The sequence below is a fragment of the Gossypium hirsutum genome, chromosome D08 (assembly GCF_007990345.1).
Source record: "Gossypium hirsutum isolate 1008001.06 chromosome D08, Gossypium_hirsutum_v2.1, whole genome shotgun sequence".
Taxonomy (NCBI): Eukaryota; Viridiplantae; Streptophyta; class Magnoliopsida; order Malvales; family Malvaceae; genus Gossypium; species Gossypium hirsutum.
This window is the reverse complement of record NC_053444.1, coordinates 51,027,543-51,045,690: the sequence shown is the minus strand read 5'-3', so window position 1 is coordinate 51,045,690 and position 18,148 is coordinate 51,027,543. Positions and strand designations below refer to the sequence as shown.

At 32.2% G+C, this 18,148-nt stretch overlaps 3 protein-coding genes across 5 annotated transcripts; all 3 read right to left on the bottom strand.

The window, feature by feature from the left end:
- Positions 1–224: 224 nt before the first annotated feature.
- On the bottom strand, positions 225–3,563 carry LOC107900885 (uncharacterized). 3 transcript variants are annotated; one of them, XM_016826646.2, is made up of 6 exons: positions 3,427–3,563; positions 2,183–2,895; positions 1,941–1,999; positions 1,674–1,802; positions 1,287–1,422; positions 225–781 (listed from the first exon to the last, which is right to left on the bottom strand). In XM_016826646.2, exons 2-6 carry the CDS (start codon positions 2,885–2,887, stop codon positions 563–565), a joined length of 1,248 nt encoding a protein of 415 aa, XP_016682135.1. In that variant the 5' UTR covers positions 2,888–2,895; positions 3,427–3,563; the 3' UTR covers positions 225–562. The 3 variants fall into 3 exon arrangements, with proteins under 3 accessions (XP_016682135.1, XP_040954230.1, XP_016682134.1); XM_041098296.1 differs by having other exon boundaries at positions 2,183–2,933; positions 3,427–3,559; XM_016826645.2 differs by having other exon boundaries at positions 2,183–3,428.
- A 7,603-nt stretch (positions 3,564–11,166) lies between these two features.
- LOC107900886 (uncharacterized) lies at positions 11,167–12,165 on the bottom strand. Its single transcript, XM_016826647.2, has 2 exons — positions 11,644–12,165; positions 11,167–11,549 (listed from the first exon to the last, which is right to left on the bottom strand). Exons 1-2 carry the CDS (start codon positions 11,900–11,902, stop codon positions 11,326–11,328), a joined length of 483 nt encoding a protein of 160 aa, XP_016682136.1. The 5' UTR covers positions 11,903–12,165; the 3' UTR covers positions 11,167–11,325.
- Positions 12,166–12,759: 594 nt separating this feature from the next.
- On the bottom strand, positions 12,760–14,648 carry LOC107900887 (uncharacterized). The gene is made up of 2 exons (XM_016826648.2): positions 14,463–14,648; positions 12,760–13,115 (listed from the first exon to the last, which is right to left on the bottom strand). Exons 1-2 carry the CDS (start codon positions 14,574–14,576, stop codon positions 12,996–12,998), a joined length of 234 nt encoding a protein of 77 aa, XP_016682137.1. The 5' UTR covers positions 14,577–14,648; the 3' UTR covers positions 12,760–12,995.
- Positions 14,649–18,148: the final 3,500 nt, after the last annotated feature.

Sequence of the window (18,148 nt, the reverse complement as noted above, 5' to 3'; positions counted from 1 at the left end):
GAAAACTAAATCAAATTTTATTAAGTTTTTATTCGGCTTCAATTTGATTTTCGAGTCACAAAGATAAAACACCATTATAATTGTTTTTATTTATTATAAATAAATAGGTGAAAATAACTTTGAAAAATACATAAGGATAGTTTAAAAAAAAAAAAACGAACCAAGCCAATTCAAAAAAATTTTGGTTCTGGTTTTTATAAAATAAAATAATAAAAAAGGCAGAATAAGTGTAATTTTATTCCAAAATTGATTCAAATCCAACCGTTACCAAGTCTTATTACTTGGATAATGACTAAATCAGGAATGTCTATTAGGATAGATTTGATTGCCCATTATGTACAAAACTTCCTTATCCTTATCATGATAGTCTCAAGCAATAAACCATGGTGCACATGACAGAATTCATTTGCAGACCTCTCTGTTTTCTCTTTTTGAGGCAACCAGGCAGGTCCAGGACTAATGGACTGAGGTTGAGGGTTGTTCTATGGAACTGGCTTCTCCAACACCATATCCCCGGACTCGGTCAACCTCCCAACTATCCCTTCTTTTCCTAGATGATAACTCAGAAGCCTCTCTCACTTGATCCACCAGAAGATCCGGCTCCTTCCATTTCATGGAATGTTCCATACGTGGAAGGCGAGTAAGCCTGTGGGATATCCAAAGCAACTGCCCTCTGAAGAGCTGCCTTGTGCTCTTCACTGTGTTCTCGAGCAAGAGACACATGCCGTACCATTTTCTGCTTTGCAGGAACCCGCATTACCCCATCTTTCTCCACCATCAACTACATTTAACAGAATGAGAGCTTATCATGTTGTTGCAATAAACGGAACTATTTTCCTATTTCTACCAACCTAAACTATTCCAGCTTCAATCATTCAGCTTTTCTTACTCGTTGATTCAATACCATTTAGAGCAATTGTTGAGATAGTTAAATGCAAAAGTAACGATTAAGCTCGTAAAGTACAAACTGAAGGGTGTGTATCAAATGCAGAAAAAATACACATGCGATTATTTTTTCCGGCCAACATGAGATTTTTCACTATACATCTTGTTAGTCGCTTCACCTTAATTATGCTTAAATGCTGAAGTATAGGTTTACAGCTTACTAAGCAAAGTATACTGATTCTAAACACAAATTGATTATAGTAGCCATATTGTACCTTCCAAGCACCATAAAGGCATGCGAAGCTAAGATTCTTAATATTTTTTATCTCTGAAGAAAATTTTCTGTGTCAAAACATTTTTCTTTTCGAACAAAAAAAAGGGTCAAGAAGCCATAAACTTACATCAAGAGCTCTTTGGGACTCTCTTTCTATCCAAATAATAGCATGATCAGAGGTTGCATTGCAGGAAAGAACTATATGCTCAAACCTCCCATCCACAGGAACTGCAGTCCTCACCACAGGGGGAAATCTTCCTATCCTGCGATCAGGATGGAGAGAAATGCATATGAAACACTGAACCAAAAATACATCTTAATTGATCCCGATCATATATGATTATTTAAGGGATAGAAAAGATATATGATTGACCACGACTGCGAGTCTTGCTTATTAACATCTTTCACTAAGAAATCCCGTCTTAAAATATCAAGCAGGTTGAGTGTTTTTATAAAAGAAAAACGAGTAATTCACCATACAGTGTTGAACAGTTCACAAATTTGTCAACGTAACCTGCAGGGTCTTCTTTCAACAATGTGGTACAGGCGTCCAGGTGCATACAGCCGCCTCGGATCTTTCAGCATCTTCTCCTCCATGGTGCAAGTGTCTTTCAAGCACATTAGGCACAAAAGACACGGTAAACTGCATAAGAAGTAAAACCAGCCCTGTTATGCAAACATCAAAATCAATTCTAAGAACGAAGAGAGCTTGGTTTTCAAAGAAACCCCACCATTAAGGAAATTACTAACTGAAAGGTGACTAAGACATACTATATTTTACCAGAAGAGTGATTTGAAAACATCTTCCAACGCAGTGGTTGTTCGAGGTAAAAAATCATCCTGGTGCAGTACAACAGCTCATGTTAGGGCCTACGCATACAAGATATTATCAATTGGCATTCAACTATATTTGTTTTAATCTTAAACCTTCTAACCAAATTTGGCAAGCTGAAATCAATGATCCAAGTCCATATATAAGCACACATAAATACAAGTTTACAATATATGGTATGACAAGTTTACCTGAAGCACTACTGAATTGATTACATCTGCATATCGAACCGCCAAATTGAGCGACATACACCGAGCGGGAGCAATGGCGTAGCATCTAAACCGGTTCCTCTCTGTGATTCCCAGTTTGCTACGATTTTGAACGGCAACCATCACCAACAAGGCCACCAAGCCTGCTCCAAGGGAATGACCTGCAAATGTCAAAGTGTAGCTAGGATTCTTCTTAAGTAATTCCCTTAAAACCTCACACTCGGCATCAAAAACCCACTCGGCGGCTTTCAATAACCCGTTGTGGACATATCCACCATCAAATTTGGTCTGCCCCAGTTTGTTATCAAGCAAAACAGCATAATCACTTTCCTTGGCTAAGTTAAGTCCCCTAACAGCAAACACAATATCAGCATTTTCATGATCTAAATAAATCATGTAAGGTGGAGCTCGGCCTTCAGTTTCTTGATCATTTCTTCTTAAGAAAACCCAATCAGGGTTAATGCCATAACCTCCAGGGGGTGCCCAAAGAGGGTTATGGAGATCATCTTCATAAACAGCTAGAATTAAACGACAAAGGCGTGGGACTGGCTCAAATTCTTCCACTGTGGCTAAACCCCAGTGCTCGCTTTCATGGCCAGCAGTGTATAGACATTTCTGCCATGCCCAACGAGCACAGGCTAAACAGTAGACACATTCAAGGACGGGACAGCAACAGGCGATTGACATAGGCTCCCCTATGAATCAAACACATTTAATAACACACCATGGATCAATGTAAAGATTAAACAATATGAAATAAATACAAAAACAGGGCTTTTTTTAAAAAAAAAATCAATGGTGGAAACTGTAAAGGGTAACTTAAGTTTTCAAAGGAACTAGTCAATCAATAGGCTCTGAAAAATCCTAAGTTGGTTCACGTGTCAACCAAAAGAGAAGATGAAGAAGGGAATTCCAGATGATCAGGAAGAAACTACAAGAAAATTCTTATAATTTCACCTTGGGATTTGTATAAAAAGTGATGGAGAAAAAAAGAAAAAAAATTTTAAAATAAAAGGAGAAAACTTTGAATCAAAAAAAGGGGGAATTCAAGAAGGAAAAAGAAAAGGTATGAGGATTTGGGGTATGTGAACATTGAAGAAGCTTAATGGTGGGGTTTGTTTTATGGGTACACAGCTACCTTTCTAATTAGCAAAGGAGAAAGAAGAGACAAAAGCTTGAAAAAGAAGCCATGGCTGAATCGGCTATAAAGCTTTGTTTGTTAGTACCTGCTAGTCAAACACATTTTCGCTTGTTTTTGAGACTTTGAGTTGGCTTCAGAGAATCTACGCAAATGGAATCATTCCATTCGCTGCTTCCATGCGAGTATGCTTTCTTGCTAGTTACTTAACTATTGACTGGAAATTAATGGTTTAACTGGTTCGGCCCATTTTATTATTGGGTGCAAATAGTTGAAACTTCCTTCGTTTTTGTTTTTCGGCAATTATGGATTTCTGAAAATTTGGTTAACGGGCCCAATGGAGCCCCGACCCGAATTACAACAGGAATGAAATTATTTTGGTGCTTTCCATCGAAATTAAGTAATTTTTTAAATTTAGATGACATATAATCTTTATAATTTTATTTTTTTTGACTTACCAAATTTTATGATAAAAAAATATTCTGAAATCAAGTTGGAAAAATATGATAAATTTTTATGGTTGAAACAGGATTATATGCTCAGGCCCTCAACTTTCCCTTCCATCAATCCAATACCAGTTGCGCCGTAGATCTAACACGCTGGAGCCGACGAAAGATGCGAAGATTAAGAGAACTTAAAGGGCGCGTAGCGTGTGATGAAAGTGAAAGTGAGAAATTAGGGTTTTAGTTTTAGAAATTGGCTTTTGTTCAAAAGAAGGAACGACAGATTGGAGTCCTGGACAAAGGGAAAAAAAGAAAGAAGAGGAAGCCCTATTTTCAAACAAGTAACCTGGTTTTCAAATTTCAAAGCCCAATCCAGTAAATGCTTAATTTGCTAAAAATATTATTTATAAGTATTGTTTGGGCTGGCTGCGCCTGCAAAGCTTACCCGAAGTCCGGCTTATTTAAAAAGTGAGAATCAAATTTTTGTTCAAATCCATTTTATAGATTTATATTTTTGTTTAAATCTTTTCATTTTTCGGACGGGGCTTCTGGTCTGATCGGGTGGCCCAGACCTTGGATTAGTCTACTTTAGGTTGGGTTACGAAAGGGTATTTTAGTTTTTCTCCTAACCAAGTTGATGACCCTATTAAGGGTAACACCAACTCAGTTAGGAATTTAAATAATAGGATAACTCAATTTAATTATGAAAGGGTATTTCTATAAATCTTTTAACTGACTTGATGACCCGGTTAAATATGACATCAATTAGTCAGAAGTTTAAATAATAGGATAGGCCCTCCTGCTAATCTAATTCCCTATTTTTGATCTTGTCGTCTTTCAGTTGCCTCCATAAACCGTTAAAGCTTAACTATGAACAATAAAGCAAGTGAATGTTTCTCTCCCTCTCTCTCTCTCTTTTTTTTTTTTGCTTTATCCATTAACTTATGGAATTCCTCTTATTGATCTACAGGAAGCTACCAAAAATATATAATTTTAACCAGAAGACTTGATCTCCCACTTGATCACGCGCTTAGTTTCTCCAAAAATTCATAAAAATCTAAGAAAAAAAGTAAAGAAAAAACAAAAAAAAATTACTTTACTTGGCTTTTTAGACTTTTATGAATTTTAAATTATTTATTTTATTATTGTTGGTTCGACAGTTAAATCGACCAAACTAGTGGTCTAATATCTTCAACCATTTGTTCAATTATTAAATTGTCAAATTTAAGTGCCAAAGTGAACAAAAAAAAGACATGTACCAACATGATCCTAATTGTCAAGTTCAGGGGGGCCAAAAGTTGCATTATCCTCATTTTTTTTCACTATCGTTAACAAAATGGGCTTAAATGAATAACGGTTTTCAAGTTCAGGGGTCAACGTGGATCAAAAATAGTTTAGGGTCCAATGTAGATCTACTTGCTAAGTTTAGGGGCCAAAAGTTACATTATTCCTTTTATTTAAAAAAAAGAATAAAAATATATCAATATGATTGATTTGAACCAGTGCCAATTAAGTTTAGAAAACCTTAAATTTACCATTCAATTAAAGTTTTATTTTAATATTTTGATACATTTTAATTTTACTATGCACACTTGATTACCTCCATTAATTGTATATATTATCTATATTATTAATAAAATTCATGACTGAGTTGGAGTCACAAGTCAATCGGTCACAAACTCAGTTAGAAAAATTATAAAAATGACCTTCGTATTTTAAATAAGCTATATTATTTGAGAGCACTCTAGTCTTTTTAATTTATAAAAAGAATAAAAATATGCATGTGGTGGGATTTGACTCTTGCTAATTACAGTGGAAAAATTTTAAATTTACCACTCCATCAAGGCTTTATTTTGTTTTAATTATACATTTTAATTTTATTATGCAAACTTTATTACATTCATCAATTGTATATCTATCTATACTATTAATAAAATCCCTGATTGAGTTGGTGTCACAAGTCAATCGGGCACCAACTCAGTTAGGGAAATTACAAAAATAAATTTTCGTATTTAAAATAAGTTATATTATTCAATGGTACTTTAACCTTTTTATTAAAAAACAAAACAAAAACACTTGTAGTGCGATTTGAACTCACAACAATGCATATATTTTAAATTTACCACTCAATCAAACTTTTATTTTAATTTTTCCCTATATATTTTAAGTTTATTATGCACACTTTATTATCTCCACCAATTGTATTGTTAAAAACGTGGTTTCCATACATATATGCGTGTGATAGGATTCCTAGTATTAATAATGTTGTTGGTTGAGATTGTGTTACAAATTAAATCGACACCAATTTAGTAATCTTAATATGATGTATTCATGTGTTTAGATTTCATTTTAATTACAATTTTAATTATTTTTTATTTTAAAATCGTATATATTTCATGTGTTATTATTATTATTAATTAGTTTCAAAACATACATTTCATTATTTATTGTATGTTATTTTCAAACACAAATTTATATTCTAAATATGTGGTTTTTACACACATAGGTAAAGTTTCTAATATATACTAGTTTGGGTTCCCGAGCAATGTACGAGTTGTTTTTGTGTATTAATGTTATAATATTTTTATAATTTTAGTTTTGGTTTAATTTGTTTATTTATTTAAAAAATTAATGATAAGTGCATAATTTTCCATTTATATAAAAAATTATTGGTTTTGTTCAACAAAAATATAACGTATAATAATACATTGAAAATAAAATTAGTTAATGAATTAAATATAGAAACATGTATTGTTCTTTTTTTTTTTAAATAAGCAACATGTAAGTTTGTTTCTATATATATATATATATATATATATATTTTTAAATTATCTTCAATTAACGTTTTTTAATAATAGCCAACAGTTACACATGGCAGATTATTATCATGATAAATGATATTTTATAAGCTATATTGTAACACTCCTAACCCGTATACGTCGATAAATTAGGGTTACGAAGTGTTACCAGATAAAACGCAACTTAACACAGACATTCAGTAGAATTCAAGAATTTTGCATTTATATTAAATTAGTCAAATATGAAGTAAGTATAATTATAAATTTTACTTTAACCTTTTATAACAAAACATAACATTTCAGTTCAGTTAAACTGTAAGAAAAATAAGCTAGTTTCATATGGCTATTAATTATATATACAGTACATTAAAGTACGACTCCCAAAATTTTATTTAGCCTATACATGCCATAAGTTAAAATTTAAATGTTTTAATACCGAGTTAGTAGATAGAGTGATGATCTTCGCTAACGATCCCCGAGTCTGCAGCTTGGTTTTTAACTATAAAACAAATGGACAAAAATAATCAAAGTAAACTTCTATAGCTTAGTAAGTTTATAGCATATCTAAAATACTATAAACGAACATATGTATAAACATTATATGCTTATAATCAAGTTACAGACATAATCATTAATTGCATATACTAATTTCTAATATACTTATCATTTGCATTTCATCGAATGCATATCTATGATCTTTCAAATACATAAGTCAAAAAAGCTTATATTTTTACTTATCAACTACATTAACCAAAAGCACATTTATACTTCTAATCCACATGTGCCGAATGCATACATGTATATTCAACAATTTTCATAACAACCAATATATGTGCCTATTCACTAAACACATAGATCCAAACATTTATATGCTCATCAAATACATATAAATAAAGGTTCATAAACTTATCCATTACATATAACCAAAATCATATATATATATCAAATGCATATAATCACTTAATTTAACAGATTCACCGGCACTTAGCCTGCTAGGCTTATAGTCTGATTCAGATCACCGGCACTTAGCCTGCTAGGTTTATAACCTGATTCAGATCACCGGCACTTAGCCTGCTAGACGTATAGTCTGAATAATTTCACTGGCAATAAATCCGATTGGTACTGAGCTTTAACAAAAGAATCTCAATTCACAGAAGTTGTATCTCATATTTGTATATAAAATCCACATAAAATTCAGCTCAATATTCATAACTTATATCTTTAAAACTCATGGATATATATAAATCCCAATCATCAAATCTAACTTAAATAATTCAATAATTCAACCGAAACACATTTATATATATATAACCTCATACTTTAGATTCCACTACTAATATCATAAGATTTAACTTATAATATACTATGTACTTTTAACATTTGAATTCCATATATACCTATATAATTTCATATACCTTTTCAATACAAGATCTTACACATGTACATATATACATATTCGAATCTAACAAATATATATTACTCTATGCTTATATTCGAAACAAGAACTTGTACTTTTATACATTCTACACATACATATTCGAAATTAACACACACATATATAAATATAATTTCATACCTATACTCAATATAATTATTTATTCATATATATATGCTTATTCAATCCAACTTGTACAAATATTTGATACATATATATATATCTTTATATATATCTATTCGAACATCATGTAAACCTATAAAACAATTAACATTAACTAAATTAAAATTTTATTGACATATACATACCTATGTTCGAATACATCACATGCCTATAGTTCCATACCCAAATTATTTACAAAGACATTGATGTATATATATTTGTATATTCATATTCATTCAAACCTAACACATATATATACATAATTTTCATACTTCTCATTCGATTTATATACTTTTAATTTTTTATATACTTATAATTTTAACTCAACATAAATACATTTGATATCCATACATGTAATATAAACTAATTTAATAAAATTAAATAGCTAATAAATTTACCTCGGATATCAGCGGACATGATCGACTATTCAACTACTTTCGTTTTTCCCCGATCCAAATCCGTTTTCTTCGTTTCTCGATCTAAACATATTCAAATTTAACCTTTTTATTCATCAAAACATTCAATTAAATCCAAAAATACATAAATGGGCAAATTACCATTTTTCCCCTAACATTTTACACTTTTTGCAATTTAGTTCTTTTTGCACAAAACACAAAATACACAAAATTTGCCCACACCAAGCTAAGGCTGAATGTTCCTTATCTTCATACAAGCCCACACATTTCATTTATTTCACATTTTAATCCCTACAAAAATTCATTTTCACAATTTAGCTCTAATTTCTCAAATTCACTAAAAATTCAAAAACAAAACATGTTAATCTATCACATTTCTTTCATTTTTCATCATCAACTATCACAATGTTCAAGAATTCATCAATGGCATATTTCAAAATCATCAACAATTCACAAAATTAAGACATGAGTTTTGAAGTATTCAAAGCAACGATATCAAAAACGTAAAAATTATCAAAAACCGAACAAAATTCATACCTTAATCAAGCTTTGTAAGTGCCAAATATTCCAAAGCTTTAAACCCTTATTTTTCTCTCTTAGTTTTGGTAAAAAAAAGAGATGAAGAACATGGTTTTAAATTTGTTATATTTAACATATATTAACCATAATATTTAATTTACTTAATTAACCTTTGTTAAAATATAATATATAACACATATTATAAGGTCATTCTTGACCATTGCCATCCATTCACCTAATGGTGGACTAATTGCTTCTTAAATCCTCCAAATTATAAAGACAACAACAAATAGATACTTTCATATTTAACCATTAAATTTTTATTTTACGCGATTTAATCCTTTTATTTAATCGGACACTCAAACGACGAAATTAAAACACGAAAATTTCATACAATTAAATTCACACATAATAAACACACAAAATAATATTAAAATATTTTTTTGACTTGGACTTGTGGTCCCAAAACCACTATGTCTGATTAGAGTCGAAATCGGACTGTTACATATATTGCATGGGAATTGTTTCCTTTTTTGGAACATCGTATTGCTATAGTGTGTGTATATATGATGGGTAAGCTACATCCAAGGTCACTGAACTATTAGTAAATTTACTTGGGCTACTCAACTTAAAAAAGTTACGAAATAGACGTCGAATTATTCAAAAGTTTTCATTTAAGTCATTGAGTTATTAAGTTTTTATTTTTTTAAGTTCAGCTGGCGAGTTCTAAGCAACAATTTGATAAACAGTACGACGGAATAGCATCTATCAATGAGTAGAGACAATTCCTTAGATCCAAAACAATTTGACACCCAAAGTCGGGAATAGAAGAAGAAACCTTTTCGCATTTTGCTTCACAAAATTGTGACGTTCAAAACTGTTCCATAGAAAAAACTAAACTGTAGAAGAGGAAAGAAAAGAAAGTTTTCGATTACTGTTGACGGTGTGAACGGAAAAAGTCATACAACGACAATCTTACCAATCCAATGACTTAAATGAAAATTTTTAAATAATTCAATTACTGTATATTAAACTTTAATTAGGTAATAATATATTTAGAGCTAATCTAATTTTGAATTTATTTTTCTTTTATAAAAATTGAGAAGTTTTTATTCTACTTTATAAAAAATAAAAATTGACAAGTTAATCTATAATTTTGTTGCACCTTACCCGACATCTTTGAGTGGCAAACAAATTAACAAAAACCAATAAATGAAACAACAATTCAAGTTCTTGTTATTACTTATAATTGAATTAATTTTTGAATTTGTATAAAATACGAGATCAATTTTTATAAATTAAAGTAACAAAATAAGTTTTCAATTTTAATAAAGTATGAAGGATTTATAATTACTCTAAATATATATAGCCAGGAATAATTAAAAGGGTTAAATCATGCCAGTTGAATCTTAACTCGATTAGCATCGATATTGTTATTAATGTTCAAGTGCGCTAAAGCACATTTTCTTCCTATTTAAAAGTTGGAGAAGGACGAAGAGTTGTTCTAAAGATTGTATAAATAACAATAAATATAATAAGAACTTATAATTGTTAAAAAAAAAAGGTTAAATCATTTTTTTGGGCTTAACTATTTTAAAGTACAATTCTTTTTTCAAGTTTAACTTTGAACCTAGCAATTGTTCCCACATTGGCATTTAAACTTTTTTTGTCCAAATTAATCAGTGATATTTCAAATCTCGATATAGAAACAATTATCAAGTTCAAATCCCAATATGAGAAACAATTACCATGTTTAGAGTATAAATTCGACAAAAAAAATATTCAAACCCAATGTGAGAATAATTACCTAATTCAAACCACAATGTTCATGCTTCAAAATAGTGATTTATCCCTAATTAATACTATTAAAGCTCAACAATAAAGTGTTTAAAGTTGCAAACTTGCAAAGATATCAAACTCTAAAACTAGTACCAAAAATGTAGACAACTTACTAAAAAGGCTAATCTTAACAAATAATTACATCGAAAACAGCTCTTACATTTTAAGAAGACAATCAAAGCCCTAGTAGAATTGAGAAACAAAAATACTACTAAATAAAAAAAAATGCATTTCATTACAGAAAGCTCCCTTGCGGTACAGGCATTGAAATCAATATCTTCAAGTAATTACACCATAACCATACCTGCAATGGTGGAAGGAAAAAAAAAAAACACACGAGTAGAGGAAGCCTTTCATTTCGAAATCTAGATTTCGTCAATTATGAAAATAAAGCTTCATTGGATCAACTAATTTTCTCTTTTTCAAAGCAGGATGTATAATGTCATTGCAAGACTCTAGCTTCTCAATCCTGGAAATGCAAACTTTCATCCTTTTCAAAACAACCGGCATTGCTGAAATGTTGCTCGAAATTTTGTCTTTAAGTGATCGTATCCTCTCTTCCGCCCTTTGTTCGGCATCTGAGTTCATCTCTTTTGAATCTATAAAAATAAACAAAATCTAGGTCAATTATGGAGAAAAAATTATTAAGTCCCAATTCCAAAAATCTTATAAAATTGAAGGGTGTAACTCTACCTGCATTATTTTGTGCTGAAGGTCCAGGCTCCGACCCATCATCAATGCGGGGCAAATCGGGTCTTTGAGTGGAAAAAATTGAATCGAGAGTCGTCTTAAGCTGATCTGGAATAGTAGCTCTATATTCTAGAATCTTCTCTGCCATTTCCTTCACATCTGTCTGCAGCTCCTCCAAGTCCTCTTCGGAGTCGGGTTCCGATTCGGCCCGTCCATTGCCAATGCGGGTCTCTAGGGTTTTGAGCTTGTTGTTTAGAGCCATCTATCAGAGAAGATTAGATTTTATTTGCAGAGACCCCTTCTTCTTTTGTGAACATTAGGGATTTGAAATTTGAAAAGTTCGAGCGTGTTTTGAATATTTTGATGTTGAACCTGAAGCTCTGTACGAGCTGTTCGCCCCCACTTAGGTCAGCACAACGTCGTTGTATAAATTCGGTGCAACTAGACCAACTCAACGGCGTCGTCTGAAAGCTTCCTATATACGCCGTTAACAATTTAACACTCAACATACTAGTTTAGGTCTAATGATGATTGCAGTCCCTCCACTACTATAAAATTTAGATTCTAATCTTCCTATTTTAGATTTTCTAATTTTAGAATTTAAAGCTTCCTTAATATTATCAGTAAATCCAAATTGTTGATAAACACCGTTAATAGTTGCCTATTTTCGTAAAAAATCCAATAAATAGTGTTCAATTAGTCTAAGCCGAATCTCAAAGCTGGGTTTTCTTTTTTAAATGTACTATTAGCCATTTGAACCTACCAATAATATTGTAAAAGTAGAAAGACTAAATTATGCCAAATCAAAGTCGAAAAACTGAATCCCAAATTTCAACAAAATAAGGGGACTAAAACCATAATTAGATCACTAAAATCAGGCTAATTGTAAAAATATTGTTCAATTTTGCCTGTGCCTGCATTGAACAACTACTAAATATACAAGCATTTTACTCATCTTAAGGATTTGGGACTCAGATAATAAATTAGTACTTTTTCTTTTCATTTCAAGAAAAAGACATGATTTGTCTTTCATTTGCTAAATATATAATATAAGCATTTTAAATGCAATAAAAATATTTATTGTAAAATAGTAAGTATTTTAATATTACTAGCAGTAAATAATCAAAGGACCGCCATTGAAATTCCTTCTTCAAAAGCAATATGTACAAAGTACACACTACCAGTACTGCACAAACACAAAATTCCCTGTTGAAAACTCAAAAGGGACAAAGGAAGCTTGGCCTCATACAACAATTTTCAGGCATTCCCTAATGTAATAACAACCATAAAAAGCCTTATTCAATAGTCAAACCTAATCACTGTTCGATCTTGTATCCTATGGATGGAGTATAGACCTACGGGTGTTCTTTAGCGTTGTTGTTGGAACTCTGCGAACTTCCTTGATGTTCTTCCCTTGATGATCCCGTGATAAACTCTTTCAGAGAACTTTGTGCTGATAGTATGCTCTTCTTGATCTGCACTCAAATATTATTTCAATAGAATCGCAAACAAATGGAGATGAAGCCAAATTCTAAAACGGCCTTAATGAATACTGATAATACAGAACACAAATACATCACAACATCGGTCAAATCCCCAAATGACCCCAAACAAAGAACGTAAAGATCAAGCATCCAGGTCTCCAAATACCAGATCCTTGTTTCTTTCATATCCTAATTCCTAATTCCTTTCTTTTATCATTCTTCTTCCCTTGGACTATTATCATTCAAACTTAACAAGTGAAAAGCCGATTCATCAACAACCAGCATGCTACACACAACAAACATAGGAGGCAAAGCGAAATTTATGCCTAACAAAGTTGAGAAATTTGGAGTATTTATGAAAGTAAAGAAATTATAGAGGTGTGGGCTCCATGGAATTAGAGAAAACAAGTATTAGGAGAACAGAAAAAGATTAGATTTACAAGCATATTAAAACATGGGAAGCTTAGCGCAGCTAATGTACAGGAGACCAATCATTTAAATTTTACAATATTCTATTAGCCAACATCTTACAAACTAAAAAACTTGCTTTTAAGAAGCCAAAGCCCAAAACACGAAAGCAATTAAGGTTACCCTACATGTGAAATATATATATCATACAGCAATTAGAATCGAAACCCGAAATTACTACTCTATGGGAGACAGTATTGCTTAATCATTTGTGTGCTGTCCATGATGATGAATAAATCATCAGACTTCCTAATTTCTCAATAATTGCATTTGTAAAGTGTAACATAAATCATGAGAATGTATCTTTTTTCAACTTCCAAAATTCACATAAAAACTCTCAGTTCCAGCATCTAAGTTCTTTTCTTATATTTCTGGACTTCATTCTAAAGGGGTTAGTTGCCATCCTATCCTGCCTATAACTGATTAAAATTTCTTTAACTAGAAGGTCCAAACCCCAATCTTTCAGGTCTTAATTATTTCCTTTTCTTTTGAAAATGAATGGGATTTGAAGTTTATACCTTATTTTTCAAGACCCCTTGGGTCTAACTAAATCCAGAGTTGAACCAAGTCAAATCCCTAAACATGGGCGAACTCAGCAATGTTTTCTCCTCCGCATGACTCCAACCCGAAACGAGATTGAGCTACTGACTACTCGACCCAATAGGTTAATGCCTAACATGCTCAAATTCATCATCATTTATTATAATTATCCACACTAAATATGAATGTAGAACCTAAACCACCAAATTGATGGAAACCCACAAAAAATAATACGACCCTTATCCTAGGCTGCAGCAGATAAGAAAAACTTGAAAGCCCAAAGATTGGCCTTTGAAACCGAAACAATAGTAAAGAGTAGAAGATACTTACAGGGTCGAGCACATTAGGTTCAGGGCCATAGTCAGCGGTTAAAAGGAAATAAGAGGCAGTGACAGTAGCCACCATGGTGATCCTCCTCACCAACTTGTCTGCTTGGGGATTCATATTTTCCGTATCATCAAATATGGTTTTTTGGTTCTAGCCTTCTCAATTTTGTTTTTTGGGCTTAGTTTATGGAAGGTTTTCGAAGTCTCGGAGGTTTTGACGGCAAGTTGCTATTAATTTTAGGGTAAATTGCACAATTAGTTACTAAACTATGGGTATGTTTTTGTTTTGGTCACTTAACTAAAAAAAAGTTATAATTTAATCACTAAACTATTCGAAAGTTTTCATTTAAGTCTGTTGACACCATTTTTTGGATAAAACGGGGTTGACTTGGGTTTTGACGAAAATGAATAAAACGGGAGTCGCCACCAATCCTTTTTGATGAGGTGTGATTGGATCACCTTGAAAACTGGTTGTTTTAATAAACGATTTTGTTTTTTATTAAAACAACGATTTTGGTCCACGAAATCTAGAAAAACGGGTTCAGGAGTCGGTTACGCACGGGGAAGGATTAGCACCCCCAATACGCCCAAAATTGGTACCCAGTTGATTACTTAATATCTTAATGTCGAAAATTAAAAAATTTAAAGAAATTTAAAATACGATCCTTTATCTTAAAATGACTTGTATAAAATAGGTTGCTTATAAAAACTCCTACTATAAAAATTGAAAAAAGGATATTCAATTGTTCGATTTAGATGAAGAAATTGCAACCCAATACGTTAGGGCACAATTTCTCAACATTTCAAACATTAAACATTGCCTTGGTTGTTTTTAAGAAAACCTCATCTCGAAAAAAACAACATGTCACATCCAATACATTAGGACACGACATATTGAATTCCCGATAATGAACTTTTTATTTTTATTGTTTTTTTAAAAAAGAAACCTCGATTATTTAGATTCAGCAAAGAAAATCGGAACCCAATACGTTAGGGCTTGATTCTCTTGAAGATCCCAAATACCGAGTGTTGCTTTTATTTTGAAATTTTTTGTTCTTAATAAATTCGGGTAAAATGGATGTAAAATAATAATGGTGACAATGTAAATAAAATGATACAAGCCAAACAATAAATAATAAAAATAATCGGGGCAAGGTAACAAATAATTAGGAACTAAAGAAAGAGAACAAACAATAATAAACGTGCAAATAAATCAACAAAATTAACAACATTATGCAAATATGAAAGATATATAAACACATCTATATAAATAAATAATGAGAATATGAAAAATGTGTGTAAATGTACATGTTTCGGAATTATTATACATTTAAAAGTCATATAAATGTGTGTACATACATATATACATATAATAATCATTAAATATATAAAAATACATATGTGTAGGTATATATGAGTCATAAAACGTAAAGAATATGTACAAGATATATTTTGGACGTATAAAGTATATGCAAACGTATATATATAATAAAGGTGTATGAAAGCATATTTTATATACGTGTATTTATAAAATGTATAGAAAATATATATTGATTTATGGATATATAATTATAGAATATAAATAAAAATATTTACATATATACGTTTATGCATATATAAAAGTAAGCTATTATAAAATATGAGCAAGCATAATACATAAATATATATATATAAAAATAAAAATGAAGTTGAAAATAATATAAACTACTTAATATATTAATATAATAGTAACAAATTGAATAAACAGAAAATAAAGCCAATAATAATTAATAATAGTAGTAATGATAATAATAATAATAATAATAACACTAAAATAATCAATTAAACAATAAAATTGCTAAAAAGGGATTAAATCAAAATAAAAACATAAATACTGGGCGATTTCGAAATAAATAAACACTAAAAGGATTAAATTGCAACACGCGCCAAACATAGGGGGACCAAAATAGTAAATAAACCAAAGCCCTAAAACGCAGCGTTGTAGTGGACCAGATTGAAGCAAAAATAAAATTATGGGGCTAAATCAAAAATAACAAAAAAGGCAAAGAGGGCCGAATTGCAACGCGCTTCAAAGTCGGAGGGACTGTGCGCGCAAATAGACCCTTAAATGAAAAAATGCGGATCCTTGGGTGCGGGTCGGGTCAACACGCGGATCCCCTCACCCAAAACGGCGTCGTTTTACTAATGATATTTAAGTGAAAAAAACTAAAAAAAAACATTCAAATTCTCATTTCTTAAAAAAAAAACAAAACCCTTCACCCCTTTTTCTCTCAAAACATTTCCCCTTCTCCGGGGGAAACCCAAAATCCGGCAGAGGAGACCGCCGTGCCTCCGTCGCGCCGGCGTCACGTGCGGTGGCCGGAAAATTCAAAAGAGGTATTATTATTTTTTTTCGCGAATATCAACTATTCTTTTTTATTAGTATATGTATATTATATGTATAAAAGTAAAAAAACGGATCTAAAGGGAAAGATGCGAAAAGAAAAAAAAAGAATCACCTTAAGATCTTTGTTTAATCCGTTTTTGTGTTACATAAATAGCCTTTTTTTTTCCAAAGAAAAAGCCCTTTTCATGTTACAAGTTTGGCTTTTATAGCCTATTTTTGTTACTGTTTTTGATATATTTTCCTTGCTTCTTTCTCCTTTGTAGATGCCAGTGGTGATGGGAGCAGGTGGTGGTAGGTGCGGCGCGGAGTGGCAGTGGCAGAGGCCAAAGGTCAAAAGGGAGGCGCCTAGGGTTTCAGTCTCTGAAACCCTAGGCAGATTTTTTTTATGAAATTGGGCTTGGGTGTTTTGGGATTCGGGTTTTGGGCTGTATTTGGGTTAGTTTTAGGTTAGTTGTTGTTTTATTTGTTGGGCCCAGGTTTGGGCAAAATTGGGTTGTACAGCTGCCCCTTTTTGCTCGTTGTCGTGTAACGGGAATGAAGCAAAGACTAAGAAAGACCAATTTTGCCTGGTCTCACCGAGTTTCAACTTCTTTTGACGCTTCTCCTCTTCAAGTAGTTTTATCCTAGTCCACTGTGTCTCGTCTCTTGACTCTACTCCACTGCACTTCAAGGAGACCTGACTTGTAGCTTCAATCAACTTTAGGAGGACGAGATTCGTGGTTTTAGTCTATTCCACTGCGACGTCAGGGAGATAAGACTTGACATGATCTGTTCTACTGCAGTTTCAGAGTGATACAGTTTGTCATCTTCAATTTGTTTAAAATGTCAGGGAAGCGAGATTCGCCATTGTAGCTTCAATCTGTTCCATTGTACCTGCTTAGGAATAAGATTTGCCATTGTGGCCTCAATCTTTTAATTGCAATGTCAGCGGAGTGAGATTCGCTATTGTAGCTTCAATCTGTTACGCTGCATTGCTTGGAAGTAAGATCTGTCGTCGTGGCCTCAATCTTTTAAATTGCAATGTCGAGGGAGTGAGATCCGCCATTGTAGCTTCAATCTATTCCTCTAGATTGCTTGGAAGTAAGATCCGCCGTCGTGGCCTCAATCTTTTAAATTGCAATGTCGGGGAAGTGAGATTCGCCGTTGTAGCTTCAATCTATTTCGCTGCATCGCTAAGTAAGTAAGATCCGCCGTCGTGGCCTCAATCTTTTAATTGCAATGTTAGGGAAGTAAGATTCGCTGTTGTAGCTTCAATCTGTTCCGTTGCATCGCCAATGATGTGAGACTCGCTGTTGTAGCTTCAA